General features: G+C 39.3%; 1 protein-coding gene across 1 annotated transcript in view; it reads left to right on the forward strand.

Moving 5' to 3' along the window:
* pmfbp1 (polyamine modulated factor 1 binding protein 1) overlaps positions 1 to 23,568 on the forward strand; it is a 212,449-nt gene that overhangs the window by 126,255 nt on the left and 62,626 nt on the right. Inside the window, exons 8-9 of the mRNA XM_079865493.1 lie at positions 20,776 to 20,889; positions 23,414 to 23,503. Coding sequence (XP_079721619.1) covers positions 20,776 to 20,889; positions 23,414 to 23,503 — 204 coding nt within the window. The remainder of the gene's footprint in view (positions 1 to 20,775; positions 20,890 to 23,413; positions 23,504 to 23,568) is intronic.

Consider the following 23,568-nt stretch of genomic DNA (forward strand, 5'->3'; position numbering starts at 1 on the left):
CCCGTTTTTAGGTGGGAGTGAATGGAATTAATGAGCTGTGTTTATTGAAGATTAAATACACTAGAGTCACTAAATTTTTTATACTCTCTATTTCAGAGTACTTGCATTTTAATTATGTATTGGTATATAAAGACAGTTTAAACAAATTTGAATAAAAGTTTTTTTAGACAATTCTGACCTACCCTACCTTTAATACTTTGAATTAGTTTTTATTTTTGTATCTTACATTTTAATTACATTACATTTTAGTTTTGTCATTTTTGTCATTATGAGTTTTTGTTTTAGATATTCCTGTTTAGTTTTTATTCATTTTTTGTTTCATTTTCAAGCAGTGTCCGAATTCTCCAAAATACCCTTAAATAGGGCTCTATTTGAGGGGACAGCCATTTGTAGCGGTGTCTGAAACCATAGTGGACGTTATTGAGTGCTCTCATTTAATCCCACAATGCACTGCGTGAATGAGTGTACAACTGTTGTATGCTCAGCAGCTAGAGAATACCCATAATGCACAGTGAGGGTCGTGGCGAATTAATTCTCACGTCTCGCCAGAAGATGACGCCCACAGCTGAATCATTCATCCATCCATTTTCCAAACCACTGGTCCAATGTGGCTACGTTGTAATATACAGGTATAAATTCCTTTTTAATCAGTTATTAAATTGTTTAATTAAGGTTTATACATAGTTGCCATGACAGAGTCCAAGATAAATCTTTTCATCTAACTATTGGAGTAGCCAGTTTGCTAAGTTTCAAATAATTATTAAACAGAACGAGGTTTACTTACTTGCATGCACAAACTATGCAAAACCCACAGCCCTTCTGGTGCACTCAGTGTCCAAATTCACTTAGTCATTTTCATTCACTCCCTAGTGTGAACTGTATTAGTAGACTAATGTAGGTAGTAGTTAATGAGAATATAGGGGACAATTTCGGACACAGCCTTAATTTTAGTTATTTTAGTACATCAAGTTAAATTAAATGAAAATGAGTAATATTTGGCATCTAGATGAAAAAAGGTTTTAGTTTTAGTTTACCATTATAACTTGATTATGTCATTATGAAAGCAGTTTTAATAAATAAAGACAACTCAAGCAGGCAAATCTAAACAAAGCCAAATAACCGAGAACTCAAGACAGAAACACAGTGCAATATATACAGTACTAGAGCAAACGAGCAACCAAACAAGACACAGGTGAAGAACATAAACAGTAACCATCGAAAAAATCACTAAGGAAGCTGAACACATGCAAAACAAGGAGATACAAACTAAAAGTCCATGCTTTTTAACTGCACCACAATAATGGACTATCATTACCAAACATAATTGCAAAAATGATGATTGTTTTCAAATACTCCCTCCATATGTAATTGGTTTAGCCAATGTTGCTGTGTTGGACTGCAAATGTGCAAGCGTTAGGATATGATCTTATTAGCGAAATTTCAGCGAAATATAACATGCAATAAAATTTCTATTGTCAATAGTATGAAGATTTCGCCGGTGAAAATTCCCTGAGCAATGGTAAATGTGACCACACCTTTAAACACATTTGATCTGCCAGTTATCGGTTGAAAAGTCAGTTCTGTGATTCAGCATGTACTATATATATATATATATATATATATATATATATATATATATATATATATATATAATTTTTTTATTTTTATTTTTTATTTTTTTTATTTTTTTATTTATTCATGCAATTATTTTGGTAGTATCTTTTTGTAAAACTAAAAATATGTTTCTTTGCAGAGTGCAGAGGAAAAATTTTACCATCCCCCTTTTTTTTTTCTTTCTCATTTCTCTTCTCCACTCTCCTCTTTGTATCCTTAAAATATTCCGCACATCTCGCTGCAGTTCCGCATGACAGACACCCCTAATATAATCTGTGTGTCTGAATTCTAATTTATACCGTCAGGATAAAATAAATAGTCTGCAGTTAATTATAGGGAGCCAGCGCCTGCCTTTGCCCGGGTGATTTATGAAGTGCGTGCAGGCATTCTCCAACGCATTTTTCTTAATTTATTTTTAATCTGTCTTTCTATTAATTCTACAGCAAACGTCTTAATGATGTGCGAGGTGTGCATTAATTAGAGCAGGGGATAGAGAAAGAAGCTGGGGGTGGGGGTGAGGTTCAGGGGGGTCTGGACCTATAGGACCACTATAAGACACCCTCCCCCCCCCCCCCCCCCCTCACTACTAGCCCCCAAAAGCTCTTCCGTCCTCTCTCTCTCTCTCTCTCTCTCTCTCTCTCTCTCTCTCTCTCTCTCTCTCTCTCTCTCTCTCTCTCTCTCTCTCTCGCATGTATGTATTTGCTTTGTCCCAGCTGCTGTAGGTTATGAGGCTCAGTGTAAAGTTTTGTAGTATCCACAATGCCTATTCAAAAAATGGTGGTACTATGGTATTACCATAACATGGTGCAATGGTATGCAACAGGCTAATATATCAGCTGATATGTGGTAATTTTGATTATTGGCATTGACAAATAACTGTCAACGTGGCAATTAACAGAAGTGGTCAAAGTTGCACATTGGAAGATGTGCATAAATATTATAAATATTTGCATAAAACACCACAAAAAGTGAGTAATTTGCTTTAAATAAACTTTAAACTTGTGCCCTGTCATCCACAAAACCTCAAACTTCAACCAAAAATGAAAATTATGTCATCATTTACTCACCCTCATGTCATTCCAAACCTGAATTACTTTCTTTTGCGATAAACACAAAAGATATTTTGAAGATTGTTGGTAACCAAACAGTTTGGTGATCATTTACTTCCATTGTATGTACAAAAAACACTGAGAAATTTCTCAAAATATCTTCTTTTATGCCCCTGCTGTATATATGCCTCCCGCCGTCTATAATACCGATACCCTTGACTCGCTTCCAACTCAACAACTCGAATATTATTAAGAATTCAAAGTTTCCATGTGGTAGATATGACGTGCACATAATGAAGGCAACATAACTACTGTGGTATAGACTACTGCTATATGCAATAATGAAAAATAATAAACAGCAATATTAAAAGACTGCAGCTTTTGTCAACCAGCCATCATTCAGCTCCTGATGGAATTAAATTAAACTTTGGAATTATGACATGTTAGCTGGTGTAGTATCATAAATATGATTAAGATATCATGGCAACTATTTTTAAAGATGTTGATGTAGACATGCCATTTTCTCGTGCTCATGTTGATCTTTTAGATGCGTGCAGATGTGTCCCCTCTAAAGTAAATGGGATTCAAGTGTATTGCGCTGTTCCAAAACCTATCATGCTTCTTTTGAGTCTCCCATGCACTTTGTGTACAATGTGTGGCGTTGCTGCTTATTCAGACCATTCCACATCAGTCACTTATGAAGTTCCATTTGAATTAGGTTATGCTGTCTTAGAGGGAAGCTGCCTATGTCAACTCACGAGGTTTGGTAACAAAGCTTACCGATAAGTGTGTCTTTCTCAACACGTCTCCTCAACTCCTTTCTCACATCCTTACCATTTTCTCCCCATCTGCCTTCCTTTCATTTCCTCCTCCCAAACATATCCTCGGTGAAGCAGCTAAGCATGGGCGATTGCAGTGCAGCTCCTGCAGGAACAGAGGGATAATTTAATTTATCTTCCTTTTTGTCTCTCCAGTCTGCTCATTTTATTCACACACAGATCATTACACACCAAGACCCCATTTTCATTTCCTACTGCGTACTGTCACACACACACACACACACACACACACACACACATATACGCAGGGCTTTAACTAGGCTGGCAGGCCCGGGCCTGGTGCTGCTGTCGATCGATACCCGCGCTCGGATAGGAGAGATCCGCACTGCCTTAATAGGTCCTGCAGGTCCTACCATAAAACACCTCTACAGACCTGAGGACCAGGGGCTTCATAAATTTCTCTCTCTCTCTCTCTCTGTCTCTGTAAGATGGAGTGGGACTGAATGCAGCCGCATGGGGTTGTGGTTGAAACAGAGTCATGCTGGGCGGCACAAGGGCTCGCCTGAACAGGTTCGAACGTGTAGCTTGAAAGGAAAGGATTGGGAATGTTTCCTATGTTTCTTTCTCTAGCATTGGATACTTGTTTTCCCACTTGTCATCTAAACTAGCCTAACCAGCAAGACAAATTAAATTTTTATATCAATACTCTGCAACTGAATGAATTTCATGACCTTTGGTTCAGTGAGTTGTTCTTGAACATTTGTTCTTCCGCCAATGTATAAAATGTACTAAAACACTCTGAAAGTGTTCCCTACATTAGTATTCTGTGTAGAGCAAATGACTCTTATGAGCTGGTTCTTGTTAGTGAATCATACAGCATGACCAGTTATTTCTGATTCTCGAGATTTGTCTTTTTAGTGAATAAGAAACACTTATGAATCAGTTTCTCAGTTAGTCTGACTCACTCACTGAACTGCAATTCATTACTTTGTATGAGCTGCACGATTAATCAAAATAAATCCAAAATTGTGATATTTCTTAGGGGCTGTTTCAACTAAAAACGTAGAACTTTTTATTTATTTTGTCCGTTCGTTTACACGTGGGTGCCTGAAAATGCAAACTTTTGAAAACGGGTTTCAGAGTACAAGTTTTTGAAAACAAATCTCTGAAGACGATGACGTCATGCACATGCGTATTACGTGTTCAGTCTATAGCGTTTCATCGCCATCTAATGGCCTGGCAGCAGAATACAGCGTTTTTAGTCGTTTTTGCGGATCTATGTGAATGGGGATTGTTTTGACAATGGTGTCGTCTGTATGCGGAAAACTCAAAGGAAAAACTTCTACATTCTAAGTATATCGTTGTCATGTGATCGTACCCTTAGTGCGATTATCAAATCGCAAAGGCTTATTTAAAGTGGCTGAATAGACCTGTAGAATTCAGAAACCCTTGTTATCAGTGACACCAGTGGCCGCTAGATGAACTGCAGCCAGCTTGTGCTCGCACTCATTTTTTAAGTTTCATTACAAGCTGTTCACATATTGGCAATTAAAAAAGCTATTAATACATGAAAGCTATCTTACATATAGCCCCTTTAATTAAATAATTATATGCTTTGCTTTTCCGAGTGAAGCTTCACTATGAACTTTTACACGCAAGCAGCTCACAATTCAGTTTGATAATTTAGCTCATTATTCAGAGTGGCTCAATTTGCAGTGATCGCAGACTTACGATTCCTATTCTTTGTTGCTGATTGTTGCCAGGATGTCACCATATGGTTGCTAAGTTGTTCTTAAAGGTTGCTAGGGTTTACCTAGTAATAGGGGTATTTAGTGTTTAGGTCTATTTTTCTTAGACATGAATGTTGCTCTTGGACCAACAAAAGATGTTGATCACGTCCCACTTGCTGAAATTACAGTCGTCAAAATGCATGCTGCCTAAGCTGATCTTTTCAGCAGGAAAAGCTTGACTGTTGATGAGATGTTTGTAAGACGGAAATCATTTGTAGCTGAAGAGGTTCTCCAAGTCCCAGCGTGAATCATTACGAGTGATTTTTACCTTCAAGGCGCTTCGCAATAAGAACGCACACAGTCGTGATTTGGCGCGTGAAACACGGAGGGCTGAAATGAGGCGCGCCGTTCTCGAGCGCGTGAGATTAGATTAAGAGTTACACTGGCAGTAAAAGGAGATGGCCGCCCAGCATCTGTTCTCCCTCTTTCCTCCTGGCCCTCAGGCAGTGTACGAGCATTATACAATGTGTGTGTGTGTGTGCCTGCATTAGCCAAACAGATAGCTACCAACTTTAATTGCCTCTGCATCCACTTACTCACCCCTAACGCCCTTCAACCTCATCCACCCATCCCGCTTTCCTCGCCCGCGCAAATGAAAGAGCGAGAGGCGGGGAGATGGAGGGAGAGAGAAGGCAAGCATAATTACTTATTTTAGTGGACTGCTGTAGAATGCCTCTCGCCAAATGACTCTAATTCCAAATGGTTAACAAGAGCCGAATAGAGCCGAATCCGTGTGACAGCAAATTGCTTTCCCATTTGCAGCCTTAATGGCTTTTCATACTTTGCACTTCCAATAAGCAGTAAACTCGGAAATTAATATTGCACGCTGTGTTATGATGCAAATGGGAGGGAGATAGGAGAGCCGTACCTTCATGCAGAAAGCTCTGATTAGATCTGTAATTGCTTCACTCTGATTTTTTTTCCCCTCTCTCGCCCTCCGTCTTTCTCGTTCGTAACTTTCCGACATATTTATTGAGCTATTTTGAGATTTGCCATATCACTTATGCATCAACATTGACTGCACTTTTGATTTGTGTCACGCTGTGGTTTTTGTTTTCAAATCAATGCTAATCAGTGGTAATTTGCCAGTGGCGCGGAGACGCTCGTCCTGGGGGTTTAATGTCTTTGCTGTCACCTTTAAGGTGTTTGTCACACATTCTAGTCAGAACAAGTTTTTAAAATGAAACAGAATAATAACAGGAGGCTTGTAAATGAGACACGAGCCTTTTTAAGGTGTCTTATTGAAATGCACGTATACAAACGTTTCACGGTGAATAGACAATCGCACCGGTTTGAAGATGTTTGCAAAACACTCTGAGGTGACGTGTTAATAGCGGTGCTAATGAATGCCTGAACTCTAACCGCTCGCTCTTCTGCCTGATTAGCACATGCGTCTCACATTTAGCTGTGCTTGATTAAATGGAGATTGCTCTAGATTAAATGAAATTAAATCTTGATTAAATAACATCAGGGCTGGAATGAAGCATGTAAATGTGTAGATAATGTAAATGGGAAGATTTTCCTCTCTGCTGGGTAAAAGAGACATCAAACCATCAAACTTCAAGATTTACTAATACAAATATCACTTATGATGGATGGATGTGCTTTTTGGAGCTTCAAAAACTCAGGTTCTACTCGCTCGCATTATAAAGCTTGGAAGAGCCAGGGTATTTTTTAATATAACTATATATATAATATACATCCTAGGATGGCTTGAGGGGAGTAAATTATGGAATTATTTTTGGGTGAACTATCCCTTTCAGGCCGATTCGAGAACGCACAAATGAATCAAGAGGCGGGATTTATCGCGTGAACCAATCATATCCAATCATTTCGCGATGGAGGCATTGCCTCCTCTCACGTGATTTTCTCCTATTCATTAGGCTTGTTCAGAGCCCGTCTACGGAGAGCCTTGGCACTTCCTATTAGCCCCATTGTATCGATCTTGGTTGCAGTTCCATTAGAATTCCACTGGAGATGATCGCGGGCTAGTGCAGACTGAATGGGAGTCTATGGGGCTAGACGGCTAAATTTGTCTCTTTCACCCGATTGCCGTTGAGAAATCTCAGATTTTATTGTAGGTTTTGCAAGTTCAACATGGGTTATTGGTCGAAAATTGAATGAACGAGTACTTATGTCCTTTCGATTTCTTACAGGTTGAGTTGTTGATGCTCATAACACGCTAGCATTCTGCTAATGAACGCTGATTGGTCAGTGAAGGACTGATTACGACCAGAGATACCGCTTGATGGCATCGTGGCATCCGAAGCGGGACCAGAAACAAACAAAACAAAAACTCTTCTAGCACGTGTATTTACCTGTGTCAGCTGTGTTGTCGATGCCTCGAGAGAAAAGAAGGTGCAGAGCGCGAAAGCACCAAAGTGACTGAAGGATTGCCGTAAAGCAGTATCTCTGGTCATACGATGTGTATGACGTCATTGACATTTTAAAAGACTTTTTAAAGCAAATAAGTGACTAATCTAACTAATCTAAATCTAACACCCAGCAATGTGTAATTTCTTTGCATCTCCTTTCGAATACAACATTCAAATTACTAGACAAAAAATTATATCTTGAGAAAAGTGGATTTTGATGGGTATAGCGTCATAGACCTCCATTCATTCTGCACTCGCCTGCGAGCGCCCCCGCATGGACAGAGACGTGTTACTGCAGCCAGTCCAGAAACCAGAAGTAACCAGAGAGTGCCAATTCTCTTCCTATTAGACATTCTCTGGCTTGTTCGACTTCATGCAGCTCTGCGCAGACCGATCGGCGGCTGACTTGAAGCAGTGCATTAGGGCTGTCAATCTTCCTCTATAATACTATTCGAATTCCATTCCTTATTTTATTTAATATTTGAATAATATTCGAATATTAAATGCTCAAATGTATCCTATTATTATATGAATCATGACGCATCGTTGCCATGAAAAACAGCGCGTTGCTATGGACGCGGAACGGACTATTTTCTTTAGCGGAAGCAATACAATCGTTTTTAAATCAATAAACTCCTTTTTAAATCAATGTTTTGTGTAAAATTATTTATTTATTTTGTAGGTAGCCGTGTAATAAGTTCAGCCTGTCGGGGTTGTTATTCGCTATAACAACCGCCTCGCTATACATTATCTTACTTGGCGGACAGCTGGTAACAGTTAAGCCCCGTGATGAGGAGAGAGGCAGAAAAGAATAATTCTTGCCTGTTTTAGCGGCGGTTCCTAGGACAGATCGCCTAGCTTGTCAGGGTGTAACGTTGTCAGTTTTCCCATTTAGGGTTTGAAATCCAAACACCTTCAACACATCGCTTCTCAAATTGTCAGGAGTGGTGATCTCCGTTTCCGTGCAGACATTGCTCTCCGCGATTTTTGACAGTATTGTTATGATACAGCGTGGATAACGTGCACAATTGTGTTACGATTCCAAAACGTTATTGTTCATCTGACGAAACAAAAGCATTTCATTTTCACATGCGCGCGAGAAAGGCAAGATTGCATAATTGTTTTAAATTTTAAAATGTACATAAAAAAAGCAATATTCGAATAGGAACTTCAGCATTCGAATAGTACTGATTTTTTTAATATTCGAATTATATTCGAATTTCGGAATTCGTTCCAACAGCCCTACAGTGCATGCCGGTTAGAAATTTTGTCTGACTTGATACAGCGCCGACGCCACGTGACTATGACGTATGCCATCAAAGTACCGCGAGAGAGCGATTCGAGAGTAGCCGGAGAACTCAGCCAGCGCAGCTTCTCCGGAGCGGCTGCACAAGCTCTGATTACGACACATGCCGGATTCACCGCATGACAACGATCACGTGTGTTTCGTGTTTATTCTCACACCTTTAGTTCCACTAAAGCTAACAAATCAGTTTTTTATAACAGTAAACACTCTTTTCATGTGGTCACGATGTTATATTGTGTCATGTTTATCAAAATAAAACATTAAAAAATGTTGTCTCCACTTATAGTAGCTATAGGCTTATGTTGAACTTTATTCTTGTTCAAACAGACGCTGTATGAAGCAGTACATAAAGTATTGAATGAAAATGTCTCTGAAACATCTGTGTATTTGGCAAATATTGCATTTATTTCACTTCAGCTGTGGTAAAGTATGCAAACACCTCGTGAGTGGTCACTACGGAAACCAGAAAGTGTCCGACTTCACTCCTCCCCGCCTGCACGCGGCAACTCTCGCCGATCGGTTACATCCAGCCACAGCCGATGTCGAACACACCTATTCTCAGTTCACCCTTCACAGGGAGTTTGATTGAAAGGCGATCTGACCGATCATAATCAGCCATTTTGTCAGACAAAGCAGCCAGCAGAGTTAGTAGATTCACGTCGGTGGATTTGAACTTAAAAAACGGTGTGTACTGACATCTTTCCATGGTTGAAAGAACGTTCCTTCTGATGTTCATTCATGTTAATTTGATGCTATAAATTAACTAGAAGGAAGAGATGATCGGTTCACGAGCAGATTTAACTGAGGCTCTGAAGCGATCTGTCAGACACATTAAAGAGCCTCAAAATGGTAGTATTTACATTTCTTTAAAAAAGGACCAAATTTGAAAGTTGAGACTTTGTTTCATATACAGTAAAAGTAACCTGCTCTGTCCTGTCTCTCAGTGTGTTGTCAGTGTCCTCTTTGCTCCGCGATGTATTTTTCACTGCGTGAGAACATGTTGTGTGGCGTGAGAGTGGCACGGCTTGTCGGACATAGCAACAGTAACTAAAGGGGGCGGGTCTTTATGAACGGTCCAAACTCTCCGCTCGCTTTGGGGGCTCTGTTGAAAATTCCCGCTACCTGCGGGTGTCGGTATTGGACAGTGTTACTTTATAAAAACGAGTGACTTTTACACTTTGTAATGTCGCATTTTGTAATATTTGCGTTGTTTTATTTATTATTATTATAAATTATTATTATTATTATTACTTTCTCATCCAGTTTTTTGAGGAGACACCCCTTTCTCATCCTCGGAGGAAACACCCCTGATATTGCAAGATGTACCTCCTTGCAAATGCCATCAGTTTTATCCATGGTTTGGGTGGAAAGTGTACTGTGTGTTCCACAGCCCCAGATGCACACAACCAGCTGACCTTTGGACAAAAATAGCAATTACATCCAGCCTGATTGGCTGAGGATTGTGCGCAGTGATTGAGGTTAAGTGCCCTTTGGTCTGTCGTGTGCTGCCAGGCCTCTGTATGCACTAAGGCTGGTGGTTCACCTGACCAATGCGCATGTAATCTGATCTCCTTGCATGGTTTCCATGGCAACCCTCCCTTTCTAGTGCTTCTTGTTCCCATTTCACTTGTCACTTCTGTAATTGCCTCAGAATTTCCCTGTCTCTGAGAGTATTGGGAAAAAATGATGATGATGACGAGAGTGATAAGACAATATTTATGTGTATCAGTGGACAGCGGATCGAGAGGCACAATTCAAAGGGTGACAATGCTGGAAAACAAATACAGATGGTTAATGGTTTTACATGGTGGTCCAAGCTGGACATTTATGGTCACTAGTAGCTGGTGCAGAGATGGCTGATCAGCTGAACAGAAGAGACCGCATTCGGCTCATCCAGATAGATTGGAAATTGACGTATTGGAAAGGTTAACATCAGGTTAAAGCAAACACAATCTAGCCTATTGTGATTACAATGAAGGAAATGATAATGATTCACAGTAACAGTGACAGAAATGCTTCAACACATTGTGTGAATTGCAGCACGACTCAAGTGAAACTGAGTAACACCAATAACATTCCATTAGTTAACATTAGTTAATGCATTAAAGGAATAGAATGACAATTCTGCAATTAATTACTTTTTACCTATGGAATTAACATGAACAAAGATTAATAAATGTGTTAGAATATTTTTCATTGTAACTAATGTTAACGAATGGACATTTATTATAAAGTATCATTAACAACGAATAAATTATGTTCTTTTAAACTTTCTATTAATCAAAGAACCCTGGAAAAATGTATCATGGTTTCCAATAAAATATTAAGCTGCACAAGTGTTTTGAACATTGAAAATAATAAAGAACCATTATTAATAATTGAGCAGAGTACCAATAATAATTTAGAAGCAAACCAGGGCTGCGTTTCCGGATAACGTTGTCTCTTAGCGCGCTACGAAGACTCGTAAGGTATAACTTAACTAAAGGTATACCATTTCTAGGCGTGTTCCCCGAACCATACCTTAGAAAGCTGCTTAAGATTATACCTTCTTACGTGTGACGTTACCCGGCGCTGTCCGTGGCGATGCTGCTGAATCTGTTGATAATGATGGCTCGAGAATCAATTATTCTCTCGTGCAGGGACTGTTTCACTGCATTATGTGAGAAAGCGGTGTTCTTTATAAAAGAAGCACTTCAGAAATAGTTAGGGCCCGAGCACCGATGGTGAGAGGACCCTATTGTTTTTGCTCCGTTTATTCTTCTTCTTCTTCTTCTTCTTCTCCAAAGTGAATCGCTTTTTAGAGGGCCTAAACATGCTCGAAAACTCATGAAACTTTGCACACGCTTCAGAAGTGGTGAAAATTTACGTGTGATGTGGTTTTCAAAATTGGGTGGGGCAAAATGGCTTACTTATTGCCCCTACATTTTGCCCGGGCTCGACGTTTCACGTACAGGTATGAAATTTGGTACATACATGTAAAGACCCAATACCTACAAAAAAGTCTCTTGGAGCGTAGCCCTAAACACAACAGGAAGTGAGCTATTTTGAACTTCCTCTCAGATTTTGGGCAGTTTTTGCCATTTCCTGATGTTGTACTTTAACAAACTCCTCCTACAGTTTTGATTTGATCCTCTTCAAATTTGGTGAGTGTAATCTTAAAGCATTTCCTAAAGGCGCCGGGTGGCGGTGGCAGGGGTGCGAGGGCCCTTTCATCGCTGCTTGCAGCTTTAATTGAAATTGCAATTATTAGGATAAAAAAAATAATCCAAACTATAATAGCCTAGCCTACATATTTTAAAATTGTATTGCTGCCATAATAACCATTTCAAATTTTTACGTGCTTTCTTCTCTTTCCCATTTTTGTTCGCTGAGGTGGAGCTGCGATGAAATATTGTTCTTGTAAATACTTTCCAGCATTTCAGTAATAAAAGTTTACATCTTACGTACGGTGCTCGGCAGTGATCAAAAAGGATCCAAACAGTGAATTTTGAATCTCTTCTTGTAAACTCAGAGATGTGGATTCAGACGGCAATTAAATTACCACACGACCTGTTTGTCAAAAAACAGTAGGTACTAATTTGGCCAGGGATTTTTACACGGGTTGGGTGAGAAAAAACACTGATATTATGGATTCGGACGCCAATAAAATCACCGACTTACCCCTGTAAATGTTTAAAATACCGGACGAGCCCATGAGAGACAGTCAGCGTCCGAATAGGACTTAACTGACAGTAGCCTACGCTTTCACTGAAAGCGCTCCGCGGACAGCACCGTCTTTTAGAACAACTATTCGCTGGATCGCTGCCATAGTTTGAGCAAACTCCCCACCACAATCATTCCCTTTAAATAGACTATTAAGCCTTTAATGGTTTGCCAGCTGATGTACCTTTGGATAATATAATTAAAAATCTAACAACAATCAGTGTAATGACAGTTTTATTCTTTGCATGAAAACACTTGAATTCGCCTAATTGAACACTGTCTGGGTGTATTAAAACTTCAGAATTATATTCATATAGACCTGCAACAGTGATAAGGTAAAGCTATGAGTGGTCCAGACCAACCTTACGAACGTATGACTTACAGAAGGTATACTTAACTAAGAACGTTTTGGGAAACACGTATTAACGATAAGGTACAGCTTAAGATGTACTGTAACTTAAGAACGACGTAGCGTTAAGAAGATTTCAGGAAACGGGCTGCAGCATATTAGAATGATTTCTGGAGGATCATGTGACACTGAAGACTGAAGTAATGATGCTAAAAATTCAGCTTTGCCATCACAAGAGTAAATTGCATATTAATATTAAAATATTAAACATTTCATTTAAATTTGTATAATATTACACAATATTAGTATTATTTGTTGACATTATTTATGATAAAAAAGCAGCCTTGCAGCACAAGGGGCTTCTTTCAAAACCGACACCAATCTTTTGAATGGTAGTGTATGACCTGAGCTGGTGACGTCAGAACAATGAGTCTATTTCAGAAGATTCTAGGGGTTTTCTGTTCTCCTGTCACTATAATGGTCATCCTTCAGTGTTTTCACTGACTCCCATGATTCCTTACTACCACCATTAGCACTAGCGCTCAGATTCTGAGGTATGTTTTACCCTCGAAGCTGCATAACTCTCCAGGGATTGATAGGCCAGGCTGATGCTTCTATCCATCATTATGTGGAGAATATCAACAGCGAGAGAATAAAGCACCTTACGCCTTCTGATAACAGAGAGCTTCAGCTGGAGCTACTTGTCTTTCTCCTGCGCTCCAGATCCTGTAACCTTTTACGAGAAAGTTCTCAACAAAAACAAATGTGGAAGGTGGTGGAATATTTCACAAATGAGGGCATAAAAGTAAGAAATGACTCACACATTCGCCCCTTCTTCCGAAAACAAAAAACACGAAAGTCGCGGCCACGTGGAATTTATATTGTGTGCTTTCGGCTGGAATGTCAGTGGAATTAATTGATTTGCCCGTATTTGTCAGGAAAGAGCAAGTGCCTGACTCAAGCCTGTGTTATTAAAGCTAATACCTCAGCGCTTTACCGCCGTGAATCAAGCTCTGACATGTCCTTATGATGTATGGATTTATTATTCAAAGTGTTGTGTGGGGCTGGGAGAGCCACTCATCCTGGCCCCCGGAGACCACCTGTGTTTTCAAAGTAAAGACCACTTAGAGAACGGCCCGGGGCGGCTGCAGTGCCTCTGGACACAAGCTACTGTACAGACTCAAGAAACATCTGCAGACGGACCTCACAGTGAGGACTGTTTAGATGAAATCATTGTCTCCAATGTGCTTCTGTGTTTCAAAAAGTGTCTGATAGACCATACAAATCTGTCAAGCATTAACTTTTATGATTTTATCCAACCGAAAGTGACAGTAAAGTGCACAGGATGTTTTAGAAGAGGGTTACCAAAGCAAAGAGATCATGTTATTCACAATTTGATTATTTTTTTTTATTAGAAAAGATCACTTTAAATCTGAGCTAGACTTCAAAACAGTGTTTTTATTGTTAACTAAAACTAATAATTACAAATAATTTTGAAATAAATCTGAAATAAAATCTAATCTTAAAACATTACAAAAAAAAAAAAAAAAAAGCTTGAAGTTGAAGTAAAATTACAAAGACTAAAAAAAAAAAAAACATTAAAATGAAGCAAACTAAAATGAAAAATAAAAATGTAAAAAGCTAGATTCATACATTCCATGAATAATAGTTGATATAAAAGTAATTAACACTGTGTTTTGTCATTTGTATTAGTATTTTTTTATATGTCTATATATTTTTAGTTTATTTAGTTTTAGATGTTTTAGTACTTCAATTTGAACTAAATGAAAATGAGAATTTTTATTTCAGGTAATGTTTTATTTTATTTCAAGTAATGATAATGCTCTTTAATGTTTTGGTTTTAGCGATAATAACCCTGACTATCATTAAAGTCCATAGCACAAAATGGTGCAGGAAAGTTAAACAATCTATTACAATTTATTATTTATTATTTATTTATTTAGGAATCTGGTTGACATGAGCCGCGGTCAAATATACCATCACAAAATATACAGTAAAACCACAGAATTCTAGGATCGACGAATCAGAATTAAATAGTACAGAGAGCCGTGAAATAGTGGTTTGGTTTAGCAAGCAACACTAATAAACATATAATGAAGCCGTTGCTAAACTAATATATATCCTGAATATGTACCCGCAGTGAACATTGTATGTTTTTTGTTGTTGTTGTTGTTTTTTTGTCCAAATGAGTTTTAGGTCAAACTTGTCTTCTTCTTTTTTTACTCAAAAAAGTTCAACTTTCCTAGTTTGTTAAGCCAGACTTTGAAAGTGTGCTTTTAAACACCTCTCTCCAATCAAGGAATCTGGGTCAAAGAATGTCCTTTTTGACTCATTTCTTTCTCTTTCCCTCTGCTAGTGTGTGAGGAATGGTATCATTAAGGTAATGTTCTTGAGAGGACATTTGGCTGAACTGTGATGTCCCTCTGCTCCTCCAGCAGCCGCAGTCACAGCCCAATCTACACTGACCTTTGCAGCAGAATATATCAGCAGTGAATATGCAAACGCATCCTAAACCAAATGACACTTCACAAAGTCAAAAAAGACCTTAAGCTTACAAGCACAGCCTCTTCCTGCATTCTGTTCATTAACACACAAAAAAAATCTTACCATGTTCCGCATTCATTTCAGCCCGGGAAAGTTGAATTCTTCAACTTTGTACTTGGTGCTATAGAATGACACACAGCTTAATTTCATAATGGTGTTGTTTTTTCTGCCACGAGCATTTTTTGCAATGTGGATTTAAAAAATTATAATAATTCACACTCTCAATATTTAAATTGTTCACTAACACTGTCGTGCTACAGAGCCTCTAAAGCAGGGATGTCCAATCCTGCTCCTGGAGGGCCACTGTCCTGCAGAGTTTAGCTCCAACCCCAATTAAACTCACCTGAACCAGATAATCAAGGTCTTAGGCATTCTAGAAACTTCCAAGTAGGGGTGTTGAGGCAGACTAGAGCTAAACTCTGCAGGACAGTGGCCCTCCAGGACACCCCTGCTCTAAAGGGACCTTTGCAAAAAAACAAGAAACTTTTTGCATGCTCATGAGAAACTATTGTATGCACATGATTTTGTTAGATTTCCTTCTTTTTATATAAAGGCCTCATGTCCCCTTAAACGCATTCTCTGTGGTGGCCTATTAACGAAGTTCAAGGGTCCATAATAGTGTAATAATTCATTAAAAAAAATGGTGCTTTAAAAAAATTGTCAAAATTTGGATTTTGTTAAGGCAGTATATTTGTATTGTCCCATCGTCCAATAAACAATATTGGTACATTAATATGTTCTAAAAAATCGCATTTTACAAGATCAATACACCCTTTATTAAGCCTCTTTGTCAGATTTAGTGCATCCTTACAGGTGCTTTCATCACCTGTAATTTCTTCATTCAATTCCAACAGCGCTTATTGCGAGCAGCGCCATAGACACAGAGCACTTTAGAAAGCATTGTGTTATATACAGGGAAGGTTCACGCATCAATAAGTAACAAACAAATAAACAGCTGGATTCAGCCTCGTACTAGACATACTGCTCTTACAAAATCCAAATTTTGAGAATTATTTCTGTACCAGTCTTTTTATATGAACCATTGAAATGACGCTGTGGGACAATGCACACTGAGCCACATATTACGCCACATAAGGGCATGAATTTAGAAGTATCGCTATACCAAGAGCCACATTTTGAGCACTTTTTATTGTATCAGCCTTTTTTTTTTTTTTTTTTCCTTGAACTTGGCAAATAGGACAATGCACACAGCCGTATTGCGTCGTCAGCTGATTTCGCGGCACGGTTTCTCGACCGCCACAGAGTTAAATTCGTTAAAGCGGACATAAGGCCTTGAAATTAGAAGTACTGCTTTACCAAAAGCCAAATTTTTGCACTTTTTACTGTATCTGTCTTTGTTTATGGCTCCTTGAACATAGCAAATAGGACAGTGCACACAGCCGTATTGCACCATCAGCCCAATTCGTAGCGCGGTTTCTCGGCCACCATAGAGTTCAATTTGTTATAGCGGACATAAGGCCTTGAAATTAGAAGTACTGATTTACCAAAAGCCAAATTTTTGCACTTTTTACTGTATCAGTCTTTGTTTATGGCCCCTTGAACATGGCAAATAGGACAGTGCACACAGCCGTATTGCACCATCAGCCCATTTCGTAGCGCGGTTTCTCGGCCACCATAGAGTTCAATTTGTTATAGCGGACATAAGGCCTTGAAATTAGAAGTACTGATTTACCAAAAGCCAAATTTTTGCACTTTTTACTGTATCAGTCTTTGTTTATGGCCCCTTGAACATGGCAAATAGGACAGTGCACACAGCCGTATTGCACCATCAGCCCATTTCGCAGCGCGGTTTCTCGGCCACCATAGAGTTCAATTTGTTATAGCGGACATAAGGCCTTGAAATTAGAAGTACTGCTTTACCAAAAGCCAAATTTTTGCACTTTTTACTGTATCAGTCTTTGTTTATGGCCCCTTGAACTTAGCAATTAGGACAGTGCACACAGCATTGTTGTGGAATAAGCCCAGTTTGAAGTGCAGGGTTTCTTGGCCGCCAAAGTGTAAAATTTGTCATAGCGGACATAAGGCCATGAAATTAGAAGTACTGCTCTACCAAAAGCCAAATTTTGAGCACTTTTTACTGTACCAGTATTTGTTAAGGACCCTTGAACTTGGCAAATAGGACAATGCACACAGCCGTATTGCACCGTCAGCCCATTTCGCAGTGCGGTTTCTCGGCCTCCAAAGAGTTAAATTCGTTATAGCGGACATAACGGCATGAAATTAGAAGTACTGCTTTACCAAAAGCCAAATTTTGAGCACTTTTCACTGTACCAGTGTTTGTTAAGGACCCTCGAACTTGGCAAATAGGACACAGCCATATTGCGGCATCAGCCCATTTCACTCTCAGCTGCCACAGAGTTAAATTCATTAAAGTGGCTCTGTATCCAACAGTGCACGAACATGCTTTTATTTTTGGTTTTGTTTTGATGTTTTAGACATTCTCACTCATTTTCTTTGTGGAATGGGCTGAACTTGACACTGTAGAAGAATACCTCATCTTAATCCATGTAACACTAATTTTATTTTATTTAATGTTTCAGACATTCTCTTTATGGAATAGTCTGATCATGACACTTAAGACGACCTCATCTTAATCCATGTAACCTGACCAAATATGGGCAAGTCAGTGAGTCCACCCTCAGTCCTGCTGGGAAGGTCAATAGCACAGTTCATACTTTTATTTCCACATTTCTCTCCATTTTATTGATTAATGTTTTCTTTCGGAGCGAGACGGTACTTTTATTGCTTTGGCTTTTGTGATATGTTTTTGTTTTGGCTGAGGAGTGCGGAGCGCGCTCGTATATCATGAACTTCTGCACAGTTTGCCTTCGCTAGCCCGTGGTGTTCGTCAGTAATTAGACCAAAGTCACTGAGGTGGCCAAGTTCAACCTCTTCATTAAGGTTCCTCTCCTCACGGCAACAAATGGAGAGAGAACTATCATTCTGAGGTGCTGTGTGGAAATTTAAAATACATTTACAGTGACATCCGAAAGTCTGAGACCACACTGAAATTAGCTAACTAACTCCCCACTAACACTATCCTACAGTGGACATATATATGCACAGGATTTTATTTTATATTATTTGTTTTAGAATGAAATAAAATGTATTTTATTTTTGTAAAAATATTATTTAGTTATTTTTCAAATTCTCACTACATCTTAAATTAAGTATTACAGTATGTGCCAGAATTAAGAAAGGAACTTTTTATTTATTTATTTATTTATTTATTTATTTATTTATTTATTTATTTAAATAAAATGGCCAATCCCTTCATCTTGCTTATTGGAGCTCATTTCATAGCTAGCATGTTGTGTCTTGAGAAAATTTATTGTAAATAAACTACAATAAAAATATTTTGTTATAATTACTGTGAATTTTTTTTTTTTTTTTTTACTTTTGTCTCATATCTCAAGTATGTTGTGTCCTTGGAAAATAAGGAGTCATTGTAAAATGGTTCACTGAGTGAAAATGATGCAGAAACTTTATATTTTTATGATGGATTTTTTTTTTTCTCCATAGTTTAAGATGAATAGTCTAGATCTGGGCCAAGGGTAGAACAAATCTATACATATGGCCAAGGCCTTTGAAAAATAGCAAGAATAAATGTTGAAGGCATGATAAAATGCTTCCAAGTCCATATATATATATAAAGGTTAATGTGTTAGTTTTAATCAAGGTGGCAAAAGTTAAAGATAAGAGTTTAGTTAGAATCACCACAGCGCATGATTAAAGGGATTGTTCACCCCAAAATGAACATTTACTGTTCATTTTCTCACCCTTAGGCCATCCAAGATGTAGGTGACTCTTTTTTTCTTTAGGAGAACAGTAAAGATTTGTTTTGCTGAAACCGTCGTCCTTGGTGATTCTTATAATGCAAGTCAATGGCTACCATCACTTTGAGAGTCAAAAAAACATACAGGCAAAACAAAATTAATACCCATGTCTCCTGACAATACATTGAGGTCTTATGAAATGAAACGATCGGTCTGTGCAAGAAACTGAACATATTTACCTGTAATTATTACCTGTAATCCATAGCCTCGGCAAATGGTCCTGACCGCGTTCACAATAGTCTGGAGCGCGAGCTTCCTGTCGCATAATGACGTATACGCAGGAGCTCAAATGTTGGGAATCTGTGAAAATTCAATCTCTCCAATTGAGATCACGCATATATAGGTTGCTGCATCCAGGTACAAGTAAGTACAATTTTGATGAACAATATAACACAGGAATTCTTTCCTCTGCGATCGTCAGTATGTGACAGGAAGCTCGCGACTGTAGTGAACCGTTTGCCGAGGCTGTATTTCCTGTAAGTTTCTTGCACAGACTGATCATTTCAATAAGACCTCAATGTATCATCAGGAGCCATGGGTATTGATTTTGTTTTACCTGTATATGTTTGTTGACTCTCAAAATGACAGTAGCCATTGACTTGCATTATATGAATCACCAAAGACCACGGTTTCAGCTAAAAATCTTCTTTACTTTTTTACTGAGGAAAACTGACACCTAGATTTTGGATGGCCTGAGGGTGAGTAAATCAACAGCAAATTTTCAATTTTGGGTGAACAATCCCTTTAATACATTTAGTCAGAGGGATGTGGCGATTCGTTCCTTCGTGTCTCAGATCGGCGTGTTCAAGCAGGTTAAGTGCAGGTGAGTGTGAGACAGCTTCGGCATGGTGGCGTCTCCCCCCCCCCCCCCCCCCCCCCCCCTCTCAGGGACCCGGGCAGAGCTTTCCCAATAGATCTTTATTTACAGCACAGGAGTCGGAAACGGCTAGTCAATCCATTTAGCCTGAGGCCACTGATTTGTTCGTATTTACTGCAACACCCAAAGAAAAGCCAAGGTATTTTTCCCTCTCTCCTTCCTATTGATTCGGCTCTTAGAAAATCTGCTCTGCTGTCTAAACACTATTGATCCTCCTGCTCTCCTCGCCAGCTCTTGCACCAGTATATAAAGGGACTGGATGAATTGAAATTTCATTTCCGACAACTTGTTCCTTTTATTTGTACTTTTTTTCTTACGAGAAGCAAGACTCAGCGTGGGTCAATAGCCACATGAAGGCTGAAGGTAGAGGTCAGTAGAGGTGAACAGCACTAATGAGGGTCTTTACTGTATGTGAAGCACTGCCATGAGGGGCGAATATGATCAAAACAAGGTGTCATAGAATCTGTTTTTTGTGCTAACGTTTGAATGACCCATTGTGTGTCTAACTCCAGGAATCGTGTGGGCTCCAGAGGGCACGAGAGGAGCTGACGGCGAGAGAAGAGAGATCTTTTCTTCAGGAGCAGCTCAACAGCGTCAGAGAGGAGCTCCACAGCGCCACCATCAGGGTACTGACACCCAATCTTTCCTCCCATTAGCCTGAGATATAATAGACCCTTTTTTCACATTTCAAGTGTTCTCAGAACCATCAGAGTCATCAATAAGTTGAACTTCTACTTCAGGGTGAACTTCTATACCGGTGATCAGTGCCGTAGCTTGTAAATTCTGTTCTAACAGCTGAGGAAAACATTCAGAAATTAAAAAGAATGCAGTCAAATGCAAAATAAAACCACTTAAATTTCTTTTAGTTTATTAAATAAAGCTAATAAATGTATCCATCAAGAGCAGTGAGTTGTATTCATGTTTTCTTGACACATCAGCAATAATCCTTTTTTTCTGCGTGTTATACAAACCAACAAACTACATAATAGTACAAAAAGACAGGGACTTTGAGCGCGTAATTGTTCGGACAGTGCGCGCCGGTATACAGTAATATGTACAGTACCGGCAGATCTTATTAAAAATAATTATTATTAGGTGTCCTATTCCCGGGAAAGTAAATTGTGCAGCGAAATGCATCCCATCATGCTAATCTGTAATAGACTGATAGATTGATAGACTGATCTCCTTGCGTACCTCGTTACTGGTACCCAGATTTTCCCCCCAACATTTTCAGTCAGTCTCACTTCCACTGTAAGTAGCCTCAACTCTGATTTGTTCTGTTCACTAGCTGGGCGGGACTTGTGATTTTATTGGGTCCCTCCCGAGCGGCAACCTTCCGGTCTCTCTCTTGAAGCCAACTTCATGCGACTTAAACTGCAATTCATCGACTGACCGCTAGAGACAGGCTCCAAAAGAGAGTCAATCCCATATACCCCCTCATGTTAATATGCCCAACTTTACAGCAGAAAAAAATATGTTTACAGCCTGGTACAAAAAGTGGTTTTGATCTATAAAGCTAATTTTGCCCTTCATGACAACTGTGAGGGGGGGGGATTTTTTTATAACTCATCCGTTTAAATTATATTAAGCCTTAAAGGTCTGCATAATTAAGGGCGTGGCCACTTGAGTGACAGGTGGATTGCCACTGCTATCACTACTAGCCGTTTGTCTGCTGCTAACCAGGCTCCACCCACGTCCCGCCTCTTTGCCCATGTTCTGTTATCCGGGAGTGACATGCTGCCAACATGCCGACGGCCGGCTCCACCCACTTTACAAAAATGCTCTTCGGAAACCTACGGGTGACGTCGCGGACACTACGTCCATATGTTTTTTTACAGTCTCTGGTCCCTCTTCTACTGTTTGTTGAGCTGAAGTAATTAATAACCATCTGTAAACCATTTTAATGGAGAGGAGAGATTACTAAATAGAATGTTTTTGTGGTTTTCATTGAACTCAGGCATACCAAGCTAACACTGTAGTATATATATACTATAATGGTTCATAACAGTAGAGGAATATACAGCATAACTACTTGATTTAGTGGGCCCCCTGGGCAGTGACCCAAATATCATTTGCATTCCCATTTACTCCAATAGTTAAATGATGAAAAAAATAATAATTCCACAGTAGCGTTTCTATGACCTTACAAAAGAAATGTTTTGAGAGATTGATTGTAGTGGTCAGAAGATAAGAAAGATGTCAAATTTGCCGTCACTCCCTCAGTCGTTGTATTAGAAACACTCACATAGCAGAAAGTGTGTTATAAATGTACGTTTTAAAAAAAATGAAAACATAAAAAAAGCTGCTAGATTTACAATGTTAATAACTGTAGAAACGTGGGGTTCATGCTGCTCAAAAGGGGGAAGCCTTGTTTTAATTATCATAAATATTCATATAACGACCACCAGCCCATCCCACATTCCATTCCCGGCTCTGTTGATGCATATTTTAATAGATTATCATTACGGCCGTCGTAACTCTTATTACTGTAGACGTAATTACCAGATTTACGGCGGAATATTATTTTCGTCCCCTGCAGCCATTTTGCTCAGCAAACCCAATTTTTCCTCTGTCGTAAACAGACTGCCTCTTAGTCTGCGCCCCCCTCCCAAAACGTCGAACCGTTGATAATGATAAACACACAAACAGGCCGCGGCGGCTACGTCCGTGCCTGTACGACACTCCATCTGAATTGCATATCCGCCCTGCCGCTGAGATTGTCATAAGCCGTATTAAGAAAAATGGTCACGCGGTTTGACACAAATTGGAAAATGACATTTGGAAAGCGCCGCTGCGGTGGAAATTAGAGATATTAAAATTATAAATCAATGTCTGGGTAGAAGGAACGGATGGGGGGCGGGGGTTAAAGGTCCCCTCATGACTAGGGCTAATCTAAATCCACCGGGCTTTGATTGTTCATCCACTGTCCACTCGTAAAGAAAGAAGGGAGGATATTGTGTCTTTTCTGAGAAGTCAAGTCAGCTTATTTAGCGGCTCCCACAACACAACCTGCTAATGGATCATCTCAAAGGTGTGATATGCATTATGCAAAGGCATCCACTTGACACTTTTAACGAAGTCTTTCCTCCCTGTGTGTCTCACCTTCAGTTGCCTTTCTTCATATGTGTGTGTGTGTGTGTGTGTGTGTAGGAAGAGGAGCATCGGCTGAAAGTGCTGCAGATTGATGAACTCCAAAGAGAGGTTGACAAGACACTGGCACTGCTTGAAAAGGAGAGAGAGGTCAGCAAACCTGTTCTTAATACGCATGCCATGCGAAAACGTAAGGATGTACCTCCCATCGCCGT

This window comes from Squalius cephalus (assembly GCF_949319135.1).
Source record: "Squalius cephalus genome assembly, chromosome: 3".
In the NCBI taxonomy this organism is placed as follows: Eukaryota; Metazoa; Chordata; class Actinopteri; order Cypriniformes; family Leuciscidae; genus Squalius; species Squalius cephalus.